Source organism: Sinocyclocheilus rhinocerous, unplaced genomic scaffold, assembly GCF_001515625.1.
Source record: "Sinocyclocheilus rhinocerous isolate Xijiao unplaced genomic scaffold, SAMN03320098_v1.1 scaffold1430, whole genome shotgun sequence".
NCBI classification, from domain to species: Eukaryota; Metazoa; Chordata; class Actinopteri; order Cypriniformes; family Cyprinidae; genus Sinocyclocheilus; species Sinocyclocheilus rhinocerous.
Window position 1 is genome coordinate 460,527 of NW_015636039.1, and position 17,804 is coordinate 478,330.

Sequence of the window (17,804 nt, forward strand, 5' to 3'; positions counted from 1 at the left end):
TAAAAAAAAATATATATATATATAACATTTCTGTCCCCCTCACTTTTGAAATGATGGCTACGCCCCTGACCCCGCCCAAATGTATACACAAAGAAAGAAGGCATAACTTTTATTCTCGCTGAAGTATTGTTGCCGCCGCCGCCATGTCGTGGAGACGCTGTGTTTCGTTGCGAAAGCAAAACTACCTTGTTTGGCCTTCCAAAAGAGGACACAACTAGAAATCAGTGGTTAAGTTTATTTACAACACTGTTCCAGAACAGTACAACCCAAATATTCGAGTATGTGCAGCGCATTTTACGGAGGAAAGTTTCCTGAACCTGGCAAGTGGCGTAACATTTCCGTCACACGCTTAAGGAATTCGGCCAGTCACAACGCACTAGATAGCTGGCCAATCAGAGCACACCATGCTTTTTAGAACTATGAGCTTTGTAAATATCAACACATTTCAGAAAGGTGGGGCATAGAGGAGCAACAATAATGTACGGTATGTGGGAAATAATGTGTTTTTTGAACCTTAAACACATTGCATTACACCAAATAAACAAAATAATGTTCCTTTTAGCAACGTCATATGACCCCTTTAATATTTTGTCTTTAGGTTCATTAAACTGCTCCATTTAAAAAATAAAATAAAATAAAATACAAAGACACATTTTATGTCAGGCTTAACAGGTTAAACCATTTATGAGGACGAAGGAAGCATCCTCATAAACCATGCTCACGCTGTAATCTCTATGTAATTATATAAGATTGTGTTCTCGTATACCATGTTTACAAACACAAGTAAGTGTGTGTGTGTGTGCACCTGTGTTGGGATTGATGCTGGCAGAGATGTGGAAATGGCAGAGGGCGTTGGCGTGGTATGAAATGTGGCGGTGAGTTTCGTGGGACCCCAGCTGGCTGGGCAGCAACTCGGTGTGGGCTACCAGGGCAGACGATCTTCTGCGGCCCCTGTGCAGGTGCTTGAGGTGGTGGATAGACTGAATGGAGACAGACAATTTTTACCATCGCAAATGCAATTCATGTACAGCAGGCCACCATGAAATGGAGAGAAGTACTCTCAGCTCCAAAAACACACTTTGTCATGTGTCATTAAAGTTTCTCGCCTAAAATCAGTGCAGAAAATGCAGATTCCATATGGGTCTACAGATGGCACATGGTGAGAGTGTGTGTGTGTGTTCAAGATGCAATATTAATAAAACTACACTTAAGGTGTGACACACCCATGCATGATTGCTAAACTAAAAAAACAATAGTCTGTGATTTTATTAAACATAAATAGATGTCTGTGTATTGTGCAATACAAACTCAAAAAAAATTCTGTCTAAAATCGATTTAAGAATAGTCTAACAGCTAACATTAAAGAAATATACCTAAAAATGAAAATGTTATCATCAATTTATACCAATTTATGTTTCTGCCGGTGGGTGCCCACCCTCCACATCCATTAAATACTGACGTTAACACAGGAAAAATGTGTAACAGGCACCTTGAAGATGCAAACGGGGCAAATAATATGTTTTTTGTTTTCTTATAATAAAGTTAACTGCATATCATGTTATTTATTACTTATCAGAGCCGTTCAAACCGGAGATTCACATCGGAGTCCATTTAGCATGCTTCTGTTTTTCAAATAAAACCAAATAATCCACACAAAAATGAAATCAACAGATGCACAATTATATTAAATGAAGCCCATGCACATTATTTATATATATATATGTATATGTATACTCTACATGTAGATTAGAGTACACATACTGAGATTTACTGAGGAAAATAACCAAATATCCTGCTCTTTTTTTTCCCTGATTTTAAAGCACACTGCCATGTAAAACTCCATATGATTGCTTTAATTGAGGTACTGATAATGAAAACTGCCGAAACACATAAGTTTTATCCATCTTTTCTTTAATTATTTTTTTTTCTTTTTCAGTGAAAACATCACTGAATCACTAAGCTCCATTAAGCTCTCTAATAAGGCATCTTGTGTTTTTCATCAAGTTTCCCAATCAAGTTGATTAAGGTTCTGCAATCTGTCTATATTTGTGTGTCAGAACAAACTGAAAATAAGGAAATTTTTCTATATATTTTAGTGGTCGACCGATATGGGTTTTTTGACAGCCGATGCCGATATCTTGGAAAGCAGGTGGCCGATGGCAGATATAAAGCCGATATAATTTTATTTATTTTAATTTATATTTAAGAAATTTGAAATAATTTGAAAATGGATTAAAAATAATTGTGTAAAATAAACATACTTATACTTTAGAAGATAAAGCATTTTTACAAATAAATAAATAAATATTTAATAAAAATCTAATTAAAAAGGAAGTAAACACGGTAACCAACACTCATGCGCTGCCGTTCTCAGCACCGTCAAAATAAAAGTCCCGCCTCGAACACATCGGCCAAACAGAAAAACTTATTGGCCGATGCCGATATTTGAAAAATGTCAAATTTAGGCCGATATATCGGTCGACCACTAATATATTTCTTGTGTAGTACATTTGTGGTGCTTCTATTTTTTATATATTTTTTTGCCCTGTTTGAAGCTTGATGGTTTTAAATTGCTATCCGTTTTGTCTATTTTCAGCAAAATATGATTTAGTTAGGAGACAAAATGTATTGCTTGTTAGTTTTTGGTTTACATGGAGACAAAAGGTAGGCTACTGATTGCTAATATGCAGTTTTCACACATCCTACTGAAGATGACAAACCTGGTGCAAAAATCATTCAATACTTTGCCATTTGACAACAATTTAAATATGATTTAATAACACAGACATTTATTTGCATTTAAGTGTGATTCTAGCCTTGATATCCAAGTAGATATGATTTGATACCTAAGGAAGACACAGATAACAATGTGATTATTTGATCAAATTGCTGCCATAGTGTGTAGATATACGCCAGAGACTACATTTGCAGGGAGTTGTTCATTTTAAAAAGTAACCCAGCTAACACACATAGCACATTATTCTTCATTATGCCTTGACACCAATAATTTCGGGCTACATAATTCTATTGCGCTGGTATGATTTCAGACTGGTGTTTCTGCATGCTGACCTCCACAGCGTGTTGTATCTTGTCTTTCTGAGCGATGTTTGGCAGAGAGGAGCTGAAGCTGGTGCTGTTCTCTGAGATCTGCCCTCCCAACAGACTGTCCTCAGGCAAGACGGTCTCACTCCACAGACGACAGATGCCATCCGCGCAGGACGTCAGCAACACGTTACACACAGAGCCCCTACGACATACACACACACAATGAGAAATACACACAAACATGGGTGGAATTTACAGTGCGAGTTAAGGGTGGGCGGTAAGACTAAAATCTCTGCAGTGTTTCCTGCACTGTTAAATCTACAGCGCCTCAGCAAAATAAATAGTAGTTGAGAGGCTGGAGGAATGAGATGAAGATATACATTTACCTAATATCTTACTCACTGAAGTCTCGACTCAAATCTTTTGAAATGAAGCAAGAACATTCAATTGCAATTGACACTACAGTTCAAAAGTTTGGGATCAGTAAGATTTTTACGTGGTACGCATGTACTGCGGAGTGTGGAACTTCTGATACGTGCAGCATGATTGCGTGAACATTTCCGAGCGGCAAAAGTGATAGATCTGTAAAGCGATATATTGTGAGAGGGCCGTGTGTGTTACCGCGTCCCAAACGACTCAAAATAATAAACCACAAAGTTAACAAAACGATGCACTCCACTGCTGAGCGAGAGCGCTTCTCTGCTTTCTTCACGTGCTATCGGAAACTTCCTATTTCTCACTTATGAAGTCGTGAGTGCTTCATGTGAGCGCTGCTGCAGTCTTAGACCCACCCCAAATGCTCTCATTGGTTGAGACGCGTGACGACACCGATCCCAAGCCAATACTGATCAACATCCCACCCCTCCTGTGACCCATGATTTGTCTGTATGTGTATTCAGAGCCAGTGAGCAACAGACTTTGATAATAATAAAAAACTGCGCGATAAAATAATTGTCGGCGTTAATCAATTAATGCGTTAACGCAATAATAACGTATAATATATATATATATAGTTGGTATAGAAAAGAATCACCCCCCTTTAAAATAAAGGCTGTAATTAAAGCAATGTTGCTGTTATATCGTTCACTTGGATGTTATAAGTTGCATTAAGTAAATACAGCTGGATGAAAAAAAAAAAAACTGTGTCCGTCTTCATTTCAGGCTGAAAAGCAACAAAATGTGATTATTTTAAAGGGGGTTGATTCTTTTCTATAACCACTGTATTTTTTTATTTTTTATTAATTAAATTCATAATTATTTTATGAATTAAATATTTTAAACATGACCTTTTTTTACCAAAATAGTAAATAATTTGAGTCCTTTTTAGTCCTAACAATATATAAGAAAATACAGTAATTTTGATTGGAGGTTCAATGGAAAAATTTTTATATTTTTAAAAAACAATTTCTGTCAATTCTGGCACTGGATAATCTAGTTTTGGATAATTGGATAGTTTAATTGGAAAATAAAGACAAAAAAATGTTCTTTTAATTTTTGATGGATGTAAAAAAAAACAATTTTTTTTTTTTATAAATGAAAAATAAAATAATTTATTCATTCATGCACAGCTGTGACTGCAAATCTGTTAAATTCAAGCCCCATGCATATACCAAATCTACCAAATGGTACAAATGGTTTAGCGGTGTACCTACTATTTGACAAAATTTTTTTTTTATAAATGAAAAATAAAATAATTTATTCATTCATGCACAGCTGTGACTGCAAATCTGTTAAATTCAAGCCCCATGCATATACCAAATCTACCAAATGGTACAAATGGTTTAGCGGTGTACCTACTATTTGACATATTGCTACTACTGCATGGTACATTCTGTCATACCACCCACCCTAGTATGAGTGAAAGAGTCTGTGGATGTGTCTGACATACTTGGGCATATATTTACTGGTCTTCCTCCAGGAGAAGCCTGTCACCATACGCGGATGTGCCAGATACACAAATGAGAAATGAACCGCTGAGATCTTTTTATCAGTCACGTCTGGCATCACCACTGCAGACTTCCATCCTGTGGAGGGATACCACACCTTCAGCAGGCAGTCATCCTGAGAGAGATAGAGGGAGAGAAATGGTTTTGCCACTGTAATTTCACATTTTCACACTTGCTGACATGCAAATCACTTTTCTTGTTCAGAGTATGAAAATGAGACAAAATGAAATTACATTAGCAAAATAACCACATTTGCACCGATCAATATATTTGGACTCCAAAGTATAATATTTTGGGGGGACCAAACCTACATTAGGACCACTGAATAACTAGTTATAATGCCAAAAGTATACTTCCCTTGTTCGTGTGCCACTCTGGCTCTTGGCCAGTTTGTGTGATGTAATTTTCAACGTCAGCACAATACACAGATGTACATGCACAGCTAGATTTTTGTGTCCACACACACAACAGTGCATATGCCACTGATTTAAGGGCTTGAAAAAAACGGTCCACTAGATCTGCATTCATGGTCAATGGAACTTACTTTGAAAGGCTTGATCGCTGTTGTATTTCAGTAGGAATCCACACAATTGGAAATTTAGCATGAGCGCAAGCTATTTTCTCATGCAGATTTTGCAACAGGTTCAAGCTGGTCACGCAGATTTGATGTGCTAACCAACAGAAATCTGCTTGGTTTGAATGTGATTTCTCTGTGAGCTGTGCTTCATAATGGACAATGGACCTTTTTTGCCCACAAAATCTTGCTAATGTGAACGCACCTTTAAGTAGCCATGCTACTAACTTACACTAACATTTTCCAGAAGCGTCACAGAAGCTGTTTTAAAATGGTGTGGCTTATTTTTTCCTATGAGTATAGCATGTCACACTCCTTTCCTCAGAGAATTTCAGTCCAGTTTATTGTAGTAGATCAGTTCTTTTGGGCAGGTTCAGTAAACTTGTTTAAAAAGATCCACAACAGTCCTTTTTTATCCTTTACTGAAATATTTAGTTGAATCTTTGTTTCAGCATTGTTTTTTTTTTTATAGTTTTATTAGTTGTATGTCAATATATCTGTTCAAATACTGTTTTTTACTGTTGTAAAAAATAAATAGCTTAAACATAGTTAGCTTAGCTAATAGACTGTACAGTAGCTAACTACTAGTTTAAAAGGATAGGATTTAACTACTTTGAAGCCATAGCTTACCATGCTACTCATATCCATTAGATTCCCAAATACAGTTTGGCATCTATGTTCATATAGGAACCAAACAATGTCTTATTTTACAAATCACAATGATAAAGGTTGCTGTAAGGGATAGGTCTTGTGTGTAGTACTTATAATTAGCATCATTTAAGAACAACTGATGTCCACCATGATATAAAAAGTTGTGTGCGGTACCTTTCCAGCAGTGGCGAAGTATTCTCCATCTGGAGACCACTGAGTGATGTGAACAGCAGCAGCAGTTCTGACAAAAAAAAAAACAACAAAAAATAAGACATAAGCAGAGTAATTTACACACACACACACACACACACACACAAACAGGTAAAAACTTCTGTGCACATAGTGAAGTATATTTTAAAAATGGTGAATGTTTTGAAGACCCACATTACACCTGCATAAAATTTTCATGTTAAAAATAAATTCTAATTTTACTACTCTTTTAAAAAAATTATTTCAATTAATTATTAATAATTTGTATAATTTCAGTCAAGCTGTCTAGGCAGCAAATTTCAGAATTTGATGTTACCTGACCATTTTCTACCCTCTCTCTAACCTTATTGCCGGCTCAACATCGTGATGTCTGTCAGCCATCGGCGATGGACGATGGCATCCTTTATCAGCCCAACCCTAGCGGCAACTACGCAAATATTTCCACATAGTGACGTAGAGATGTGGGGGCGTGTTTGAAAGAGGCGTTTTAGCCCGGTCTGGATCAGCCTTCTTTTTTAGATAGAATAAATCCTTTTGTGGGAGACTTTGAGCTTTGTAACTCTGCAGATCTTATACATGCACAATTAACTACATAACACACTAAAGAAAAGGAAAAATACAAATCACATCATATGACCCCTTTAATGGTAGAATTTTTATGTCAGAATACATTCTCTTGACAGAGTTTATTTTTCATGCGTACGGTAAATATGCCATTCGTGGGTTTATCCCCCGTACATGTGAAAACACTGAGCCTCCCAGGCAGCATGAATTAGAGCAGTCCACTCAGATCAGTCAATCTTTTTCCAGATCAATCTACAGTAAGTCTTTGGGGCATGGCCAGTCCTCAAAGTGGGCCGGTACTGACCGGTACATAGTACCGGCACTTCTGTATTTTAATCTTAAACGCTTTTTTGTGCATACTGGCACTTCTCACAGTACTCAGAGTAAAAGCATCAGGGTCTGGGTGATTAGTAATGGCACTATATAAATCACACTACCCAGGAGAGAGCACTACGTGAATTACCTCTCATCTGGACAAATCACGTGAATGCAAGCAGAGTCTGTCTACTTCAGGAGTTTTCAAAGTGAGGAGCACGAGAGCATGCCAGGGGAGGCGTGCAGAGTAGCAAAATAATAATTAATTATGTTTTTATATTAATGTATCTTTGAAAGGAACTGTCTTTAGAAAAGTTTCAATGTCATTTTCATTTAATCTTTCCCATAATGCCCGATAAAGTAGTGTTTATGAGCGGAGCGCTGCTTTGATTACAGCCATTACCGGGGAAACCGCCATTTCTGCCGCTCCAAAAGCGCCCCTATATTTCCCTCAGGTAAAGTACCGCCACACATAAGAGTGTAATTCTTTGGAAAACATGCGCAACGCTGACCTCATACGTCATCAGCTCTGAACTGTCGGCGGAAGCTAGATTAAAGTGATTATTACGTTTTGAATATGGATATTTGTTTTACAAAAACGCATCGATTCGCTACAGGAGGCCTTTGTTCACCCCCCGGAGCCATGTGAGACACTTTTTTTTATGGATGGGCGCTTTTTTTATTTCACTTCTTTTGGACTGAAGCACTGCAACACCCGCTGACTGCAATGATAGAGCTTGGAATAGCCAGGACAATTTTTAATATAACTCCGACTGGATTCGTCTGAAAGAAGAAAGTCATATACACCTAGGATGGGTCTGGGGTGAGTAAAACATTAATTTTAATTTTTGGGTGAACTAACCCTTTAATTCATCAAATGTGCTGTAACGTTCAGCAAATCAGACAAGCGAAATTAAAGATTTAGTACGCAGACAAAAGTGTGGTTAAGATCTTAAGCTGCACTCACTTGCACTGCCAGACACATTTCCAGTCGTTGAGTATGAGCTCATGAGCTCTGTCATCATTCAGCTGACTGTCCTCTTCCTCTATCAGCGTGTCACTGATCGGAGGAGCCCACAGCTGCAAACGCTCAGTCGCTGCCAAGATACGATTGCCTACATGACAATCAGATGTAATTAATTCAAAACAAAAATTTGGCTGCACGATCTAGTTTTATATTATTACTACCATTATTATTAATAATATTTCCATCATTTTATAATATGGAAGTTATCAGAATTTTCAATTAACAAATGGAAGTTTGGGGATTATTATTACGGTTAGCCACTGTGTTATTATGTAGTAACCAATCTAAAAAAAACAATGCCTGCACCATTAACCACTTCAAATCTTAACCGAAATCTCTCATTTTATTCTGCTTATCCAAACATAAATAATTCAGAGTTTGCACTCAAGTCAGAGAAATATCTTCTGAGTGTATTATTTAATCATAAGGCCCATTTTACACTAAATAATTAAATTACATCAATGATGAATAATTCTTAAGAATAATTAATAAAGAGTTTTTGGTAAAACATGACTATTCATATTTAGTTAAGTGTTCTCAGGAAAATATAGAAAGCATATATATATATATATATATATATATATATATATTTGGGTAAATTACTAAAGATGTCAAAATGTCCATAGTAATCTTTATTATCATTGTCTCTCTGATCGAAGATCCACTGTCCTCCAGTGCAAAACTCACCTTGTGACGTTTGTTTGGGTTGGAAGCAATCGGTTCAAAAATACAAACGGTATTTCCATAAGAGGCAGCAATCTACAAAATAAATCATTATTTACAAATTATTTATAATGAACATAATCATAAAAGAGCAGTTCCACCATTAGAAAGGAGAAACTGTGAACACAAAATCATGTCAAAAACACAATCAGTGAAGATAACTGGATATATCTCTTCATCCATCCATGTTCGTACTGTCAGGAGTGAGTTGTGGCTTATCAGATCCACAAGCACATAATGTCTACTCATCAGTGACTGATGCCTGTGTCTGGAATGTGGCTGCAACAGACATATATTTTATATGTTTTGCTACATTTCTCTCTTCCATCCCAGGCTTAAAAACAATTTGCAAGTTGACTACCCCAAAACGTGTGGTGCTGTCCAAACACTGCTCTTTTAGATGAAGCACTCCAACCAGCCTGGGCAGGACTTTCTTTTTGTCCATCTAGAACAGATGGCCAAAGTGCAACTCCATTTGGTGAAGCTAATGATGCAGCATCTAAATGATAGCAATGGGCATACTATCTGACTATATACTACAAGACTGCAAAACTTAAATTACATTAATACAACATTTACTCAAAATCAAAATGTTCATCACCGAATTACATGTTTGTTGCCATATTTTGAAATAAGCGGAGCACTTCTGTTAATTGGCCAGCTAATAATTTCAATTTGGCTGAATCAAAAGCTGATATTTTGGTTTAGTAATGTCTACTCTAGTCATCATCACTTGTAATGCGTACTCAGTTAAAGTGTTTGGTACTGTACAACATTATGTTTTGACCTTACGTAATATTGCTTTGTTTCATAATTGAAATTTGAATTGAATTTTTCAAGAATACTCTGCAATATTTTGCAATATTTTCAGGAATATGTAAACTAGATATTTAAAGGGGTCATATGATGTTGCTAAAAATAACATTATTTTGTGTATTTGGTGTAATGAAATGTGTTTATGCGGTTTAAGGTTAAAAAAACATTATTTTCCACATGCTGTACATTATTGTTTCTCCTCTATGCCCCGCCTTTCTGAAACGTGTCGATTTTTACAAAGCTCATCGGTCAGAAAAAGCGAGGTGTGCTGTGATTGGCCAGCTATCCAATGCGTTGTGATTGGCCGAATACCTCAAGCATGTGACAGAAATGTTACGCCCCTTACCATATTGGGCGTGTTAGAACGACCCATTTTAGGTAGGCGTGGTTGACTCAGCTCATGTTGCGGTTTCACTAGGATGGATTGTTTTTGTTATAGTATTTCTCATTTGTTCAGTGCTTTGTATTAAAGGTCTGCGCTAGGGATATGCCGGTATCAAATTTTCATGTTGCGATTAATTGCTAATGCTTTTATCACTGTATTCGGTATTATCACGATATTGAAATTTAGTTTAAAAAAGTGCTGTCATAATACAGTATAACAGGTTTAATAACATTTTTCTTATAACAAAAATAACTGAACATTTAAATGCAATAAAGCAATACAGAAAAATGTATAAAGTTAAAAGTTTTACACAGATTAAAGTGCAAAAGAACTATAAAGACCAATAGGTATCACTTTACAATAAGACCTATAACAATACCGTGCATATTCATTACCGTGATATATCGCATTACCGAATACCGGCACAAGTCTAGTCTGCGCTAAGCATTAATGTAAATGTAAGAAGTGTAGTATAGTCTTACCCGGCCGAGCTGCTGAGAGCACTCCACACAGCCCACCTGGATGTTTCCATTCTGAGCTCCAGGAATAATTTGAACACACTCAAAATCACTTGCAAGGATCACGATATCACAGCCTGAGCCATAGGCCTAAAGAAACAGAAATCACTCAATTAAACTCTCAGTTAAACTTCTTCAACAAGAAGTTTAACATTGGTCAATTATTCAGATTATGCTTCTACATGCATGCAATTAAATTGTGAACACAATTTAAAATCATACTGAATATGATTTACATAAATGTACACTTTATTTATTCTGTAAATTACTGTAAGACTGTACCAACAATTTAAGACTGACATATGACTATAAATGAGTATATAATTGTATGTAGACTTTTGCATGAACAGTACTGATTATCTTTCATAAACAAAGGGAGACAGAAATATTTTTCAACCGAGATCTGTTTTTTTAACTCATAATTTTATTCAGTAAGGATGTATTACATTTATGAGTTTATGGATAATTTCACACACACACACATTTTTTTCTATTCATCAAAGAATCCTAAAGAAAAAAAAGTGTGACAGATTCAACAAAAATATTAAACTGTCTGAAAATGAATGTTTCTTTCTTTCTTCAGAAAACATGAATAAATTACATTTAAAAAATATTAAAATAGAATAAAAAATTATTACTAATTTACTGTATTTTTGATCAAATTAATACAGCCTTGGTGACCATAAAATACTTTTTTCAAATAAAAAAATCCCCCCCAAAAAACCACACAACCCTAAACTTCTGAATGCCCGACTGGGAATCATTAAAAAAAAATGGGGAACTGAATTTTCTCTTCCTTATTTTGTAGTTTACTTGTTATTAATATGCCCCTTTTAATGTTCACTTTCGAGTTTTGTTGTTTTTATTTTGGCTGCGGTTCAAGTGAAACTGCTTTGGCAATGTAGTAATGTGTGTCATAAGACAACTGAGAAAGAGTAACGATTCAGAAGGGTCATATTCACACACTTACATAACATTTACATTGATACTGTAATTATACCATCTAAACACAATGTGTTGTGACAATTCATTGTTGTGGTAAAAATACAAAATTACAGAGTTAAGCAACAGCAACAAGATTGTAATGCTCTACATAGGGTGGGGAAGTAAACATCTACACACACAGTGTTGGACTCTAAACAGATGTGCCCATTTGATGAGCTAAATATGCTTACTGATGCATCCTTTTTTTTTCTTTTTTTTCTGGGTTACATTTCCTCCTAGCACTGATCTACTGCACATGCTCAGTTCAGCATTTTTGGTCATGTTTGGATTAGCACAACACTACTCAATGTTATTGCAGAAATGTAGAAATTGTTTTATACATAAAATATCTGGATTATCTGCTACAAATGTCCAAATGTACAGTGCACAACAGAACACACTACCCTGATTAGTGTGACCCACAAGGCAATGCACTCAACATTATATGTCTAATGTGACAACTTCTGCATCCCAATTCGTCTGCTTATACTATTCCTTTAAAACTATATAGCCTACTTTTGAGTGTGTAGCAGAAAAGTAGGCAACATCTGGGATATATTACTTCTTCATAACTGTGTCTTTAATTGTGCTCTGTTGCTTAGTTACAAGCATCCCATTCCCATCACAATTTAAACTGCCCTATACCAATCATCTTGTCAAAGTTAACATCCTTTGCATTTTGTATCATTTATTTTTCCCAACGTATTGGAGAGAAATTAAGAGGCATGTTGATCTGCCACTAGTGAGTTTTTCATGCCAATAACTCACCTGACGTGTTTACATGATGTATTTAAAAAGTTAATGACGAAACGCATCTTCATACAAGTTCACAATATTGCTGCAGATGAAATATAATGCGGATAAGATTAAATAAAAAATGTTTTCAGCATGTTAAATAATAATTATTAATCACGCAAACCCCTTTGTCAAAACGTCTCTACTGAACAGTCGGTCTTGTATATCCTCCATGTTTGTAGTTTTTTTTAACACTTCTTATTCGTGTTTGTAGTTCGAAACGAATCCACGTCCAACACGCAATAGGCTGTGGCCAATATTAGCCATTAGAGTGTGCATGGATATGCACTTTGAATTTTCACTAGAAATAGTAAACCACCCAGGTACCTTTGGGATACCCATTTCAACTTAAACCAATTTGGGACACACTAATCATATTTTTAAATATTGTTTAGTATGGATAGTATGCAAATTGGGACACAGCAATGTGTTTACTTTTTAATCGGTTTAAACCGCAAAATAACTTTTTAGATTATATAACTGCATGTACTCACTCATGTACCATACTACTTATTGAAATATTTATTACTACTGTGTGCGATTCCTTTTTTTTTTTTTACAAAACAATGTTCACTATACAATATATACTATGCAGTATGTAGATATATACATTACATACAGTACATACGTATCCAATTTTGAACAATGCCTTATTCTGTATTCTATATACTGGTACATCATGAACACACACAAACACAGGTTGCCACAAGCCATTAATCAGTCCAGACTGAAGAGGCAAATACTGCACCTGTTGTTCTGAGCAGTGTGTGTGTTCTCATCCTCTCTATGACTTATTAATGGGAAGACAGCACAGAGGCACTGGACGCAAATAAGCTCAAAATGACGCTCATTCCCATTATAGACTCGACTGGGCAAACACACATATTACTATGAGGTGTGCATACAGAAGACAGACAAATTATAACGCCATATGAATGCATAATTCCAATTAGATTCCGCTATTAACCAGTTGGTTATCTTAACCAATATTGTTGTTATGGCTGTTTGTGGTTTACAGTTATTTTGTATTGTTTTTTTAAAAATAATCTAATCAGTTCATTCATTCACCAGTCGATATTGATATTTACCACGATATTCATTTCATACCATAAATAGGGAATGAAATGCATTCCACATGTTTGTTAGAACTCAATAATGAATAAACATTTGTTTGTTTACAAGTAGACTCAAAGTAAGCTAGTTTTTAATTTAAAGGGTTAGTTCACCCAAAAATGAAAATTCTGTCATTAATGACCTCATGTCATTCTAAACCCGTAAGACCTCCGTTCATCTTCGGAACACAAATTAAGATATTTTTGATGAATTCGGAGAGCTCTCTGACCCTCCCATAGAAAGCAATGTAATTACCACGATCAAGGTCCAGAAACGTAGCAAGGAGATCGGTAAAATAATCCATGTGACATCAGGGGTTCAACCGTAATTTTACGAAGCTACGAGAATACTTTTTCCAAGCTCTATGATAAAACTTTCATGGACTTCTACATTAACTGTTCCCTCCTGGTGGAATGACCTGCCCAACTCAATCCAAGCAGCTGAGTCCTTAATATTTTCAAGAAAAGGCTGAAAACACATCTCTTTCATCTTCATTTGACCCTCTAACTCTAGCACTCTCTATTCTAATGCTACTTCTAATTTTATCTGCTTGTTTTTTTTTAATTAAAAAACTTGACCCTCTAACATTTGCACTCTCTATTCTATTTCTATTCTAACTACTTGTTTTATTTATAAAGAAAAAAAGAGCCTCTAACACTAGCATTCTCTATTCTTTCCACTTATTTTCTTTTTATTTATTATAAATAATGACCTTCTAACACTAGCATTATCTGTTCTTTTTCTGTTCTATTGAATTGTTTTATTTTTATTTAAAAATGACCCTCTAACACTAGCATTCCCTATTCTTTTTATTTATTATAAAAACAAAATAAGCAAACAAAAACGAACAAAAAAAACCTTGCTACGTATACTGGTCACTAGGCTTGCCGCGATAGGCGGTGCTGATGGTGATACCGGTGTTAAGCCGCAACACAGGTTACGTCACTTGCCCACCGCGTCACCGACCCCCACCGTCGTTTAGATTTCTTTATAGTAATAAAAATCATTTAGTTAAGTAAAAGAACACACTACAATTAAAAACTGAACGCGGCTGCTCAATGCAGTTGAACGACAGTTGCATCACAGATCAGATTTCATTTCTCCAGTGAGGAGATTAAACTTTATGTAAGTTATTTGTTATTTTATATTAGGCATAGCCTGCCCTATAGCATGGTGTATTTTTATTTGTTTTGTTAATAAAAGTTATATGTTTTATATATACGCTAAAGCGAGTTTGACGTTGTTTTTTTTTGTTGCATTCAAGCAATTGACGCCTAACTGCCGCTATTTCTAAAGTGAAAGTAAAATGCGCATGGCGCTTTTAAGCTATTTAAAAGCAAAGGAAAGCGAGGAAAAGAGGGAAAATTCTAACGAACTAAAAAGGAACAATTGCTTTACTCCGAATTGCCACTATTTGAAAGTGAAAGTAAACTGCGCATGCCGCTATTAATTTATTTTTTAATAAGTATCGGTTCAGGCACCGTTTAGTCACCGGAACCATTTTAAAAGTATCGATTTGGCACCGGTATCGAAAAAAACACAAACGATACCCAACCCTACTTGCATACTGTATAAATCAAAATGCTTGCATGCCTGAGTATGTGTAGTAGACATAACTGTGCAGCTCATACACTTTGCGACAAAACATGCAGACTTCAAATTTAAGTAGCAGTCAAAGACATTATTCCATATCGCAATTTGAATTTGGTTCAATGTACAGTTCTAGATATTTGAATTTTTGACTTCAAAAACTTTGAAATGTCAATGATTAGTTATTCCACACAGTAAATTCCATTTTTATGACTGGAAGCCCACAATTCCGTCCGTGTTTTTCGCTTCTCTCTCTTAGTCAGTAGACACCATGTGAACGACACAGGCGAAGCAGTCTTGAGAACTAATTGCTTACTTTTATTGAACATACATAAAAAAATGTCACCGGACTTCACGTCTTCACATGTTTGATAACACTTTTATCAAACACACACTTGCCTTTTTAGTGGCACGTACCTGATCATCTAGATGTACTTTAGGACATAGGCTCAATATGGAAAGTTGCTCAAAGTTTTTTTTTGTTTGTTTGTTTGTTTAATCAATATATCAATTCTGATCAATTTTGATTAATCGCACAACACTAACTGAACAATTAAACTGGAAAAACAAAATTATACCCTATTACCTCATTGACTCAATCAAATCTAGTAACAAAAAACTCAACTGAAATAAATTCAACTGGGTCACCTAATCTCAATTAAACTAAACTCAAATAGAATAAAAAAAAAATAATAAAATCCAACCCAGCTGAACCAGGGTTCGCAAAATCGCTAGCCCGACATCCCAGGGCTATTGTGTCTTCCAGTCGGGCTACCAAAAATGTAGGGGGGGGGCTAGTTAAATTCATCTTGTGCTACCAAAATCTAAGGAGTACCTGCCAAAGGGCCAACAGGGATTTTGAAATTTTGCGAGCCCTGTGAACTCAATTCAAACTCACTCGAATATTCAGCTAAACTTAACTATTAACTTAACAATGCAACTCTATTCTATCCAACTTCAACTAAATTTGAATCAGCTAGGCTGAACTCAAATAATCTGAATTAACTCAATTAGGCTAAACTGAACTGAATCTAAGTGAATCGAACTCAGAAATCGAGAAAACACTTGTAAAACAAAAAGATATCAGAACCAAAACATGTAACAAATATGTGTACCTGTATCATTCCAGACAATGTGTGTGTGTGTGTTGAGTGCAGTAAACTATCATTCATGTCCCTCTGCACTGTGAGACTGAACACGACCAGAGCAAGACATCATTCATCAATCTCAGAGAACATGATCCTCTGGGAGAAGACAACTCGACTCATCCTGCCCGATTTGGCTCTGCGTGCCTGTCAGCATTTGTGATCCGACATGTGTGCAGTGATTGTAATACCCTTCAGAGATCAAGACTAGTCCCACCAAACAGTTTAAGCTCATAAAGGGCTGTTCCACAGTCCGTTAAGCAGCTACTAACAAACATTACCAGCACTGTTTAAATACTAAATGACCTTCATTTGTAAAGTATCAGCTTTACTACACCATATACTGAGCTCAGATAGCTCATCAGTCTACAAACAAGAGCAGATAAACTAGCACTAACTCCTTTTGTGATGGGACTGCTTTCTGGTTATGCACTACAAACAAAATTAAATGTTGGTACAATTTGCTCTAGATGCTTTATGGTGTTACCTACAACTTCATGTGCCTTCCTGGTATCAACAAGCCAAACTAACCAGGCTTACTTTTTTGCTTTACTGCAAGTAAAATTGAATTACATCATTTTGTACAGACAGATTTGGTTAGTGTTTTTATTTTATTTTTTTCAATCAAACCAGTCTCATGCTAATGTGATAATACACTTTCAATACAGTGTGACAGCTGAAACCTTCATCTGATATACAGTACATGCCTTCCATTGCATGTGTATTAGTGTAAAAACATTTCTCATTTGCTTATATAGAACTGAGACACAAATCTAAATTAGTTGCAACTTTATCTGAAGTAAATCAAAAGCAGGCCATAGATGCCGTACATTAACATTACATTGAATATATTCTGGTAAGTTCCTTTAAAAGTGACCTATTATGCAAAAATCACTTTTATAAGGCGGTTGGACACAGTTGTGTGGCCACAGTGTGTGAAAACAACCAGCCTATAACGGTAAAAATCCAACCACTCGTTTTTTTATAATCCCAATAAATCATAAACAGTCTCTCCAAACGAGCGGTTCCAGATTTCTCCCTATATACACATCATACTAGGGAAAGTCCAGCCCATTTGTGACGATCTCTGCCCTGAGTGAGTAGCAGCAGACTGCCATTACTGTTTTCTTGCTGTAGCTGCTGGAGATACAATGTCAGCACCAAAGAGGCATTACAAAGTGTTGTGTTTTGGGATGCACCAATGAACATAGGAGTCTCCATAGACCACTAAGGACACGGTGGTTAAATTTCATTTTCGAAGGAAATGTCCTGGGAAAAAAAACGGAAAAGCCCTATATGTTTGTGCTAATCATTTTACGCCGGACTGTCTCACAAACGAGTGTCAGTTCAGCGCTGGAGTTGTGCAAAGTTTGCTTCTGAAAGAGGGATCGATACCAACGCTT

The 17,804-nt window shown here is 36.0% G+C and overlaps 2 protein-coding genes across 2 annotated transcripts in view; both read right to left on the reverse strand.

Moving 5' to 3' along the window:
* Positions 1–8,416, reverse strand: part of LOC107747624 (dmX-like protein 2) — a 60,488-nt gene extending 52,072 nt beyond the window's left edge. The window contains exons 1-5 of the mRNA XM_016562222.1: positions 8,273–8,416; positions 6,391–6,457; positions 4,934–5,106; positions 3,070–3,247; positions 806–980 (exon numbers count right to left, since the gene is read on the reverse strand). Of these exons, the coding sequence (XP_016417708.1) occupies positions 806–980; positions 3,070–3,247; positions 4,934–5,049 (469 nt within the window). The 5' untranslated portion in view covers positions 5,050–5,106; positions 6,391–6,457; positions 8,273–8,416. The remainder of the gene's footprint in view (positions 1–805; positions 981–3,069; positions 3,248–4,933; positions 5,107–6,390; positions 6,458–8,272) is intronic.
* A 240-nt stretch (positions 8,417–8,656) lies between these two features.
* Positions 8,657–17,804, reverse strand: part of LOC107747626 (dmX-like protein 2) — a 16,755-nt gene continuing 7,607 nt past the window's right edge. Inside the window, exons 2-4 of the mRNA XM_016562223.1 lie at positions 10,739–10,864; positions 9,020–9,091; positions 8,657–8,680 (exon numbers count right to left, since the gene is read on the reverse strand). Coding sequence (XP_016417709.1) covers positions 8,657–8,680; positions 9,020–9,091; positions 10,739–10,864 — 222 coding nt within the window. The remainder of the gene's footprint in view (positions 8,681–9,019; positions 9,092–10,738; positions 10,865–17,804) is intronic.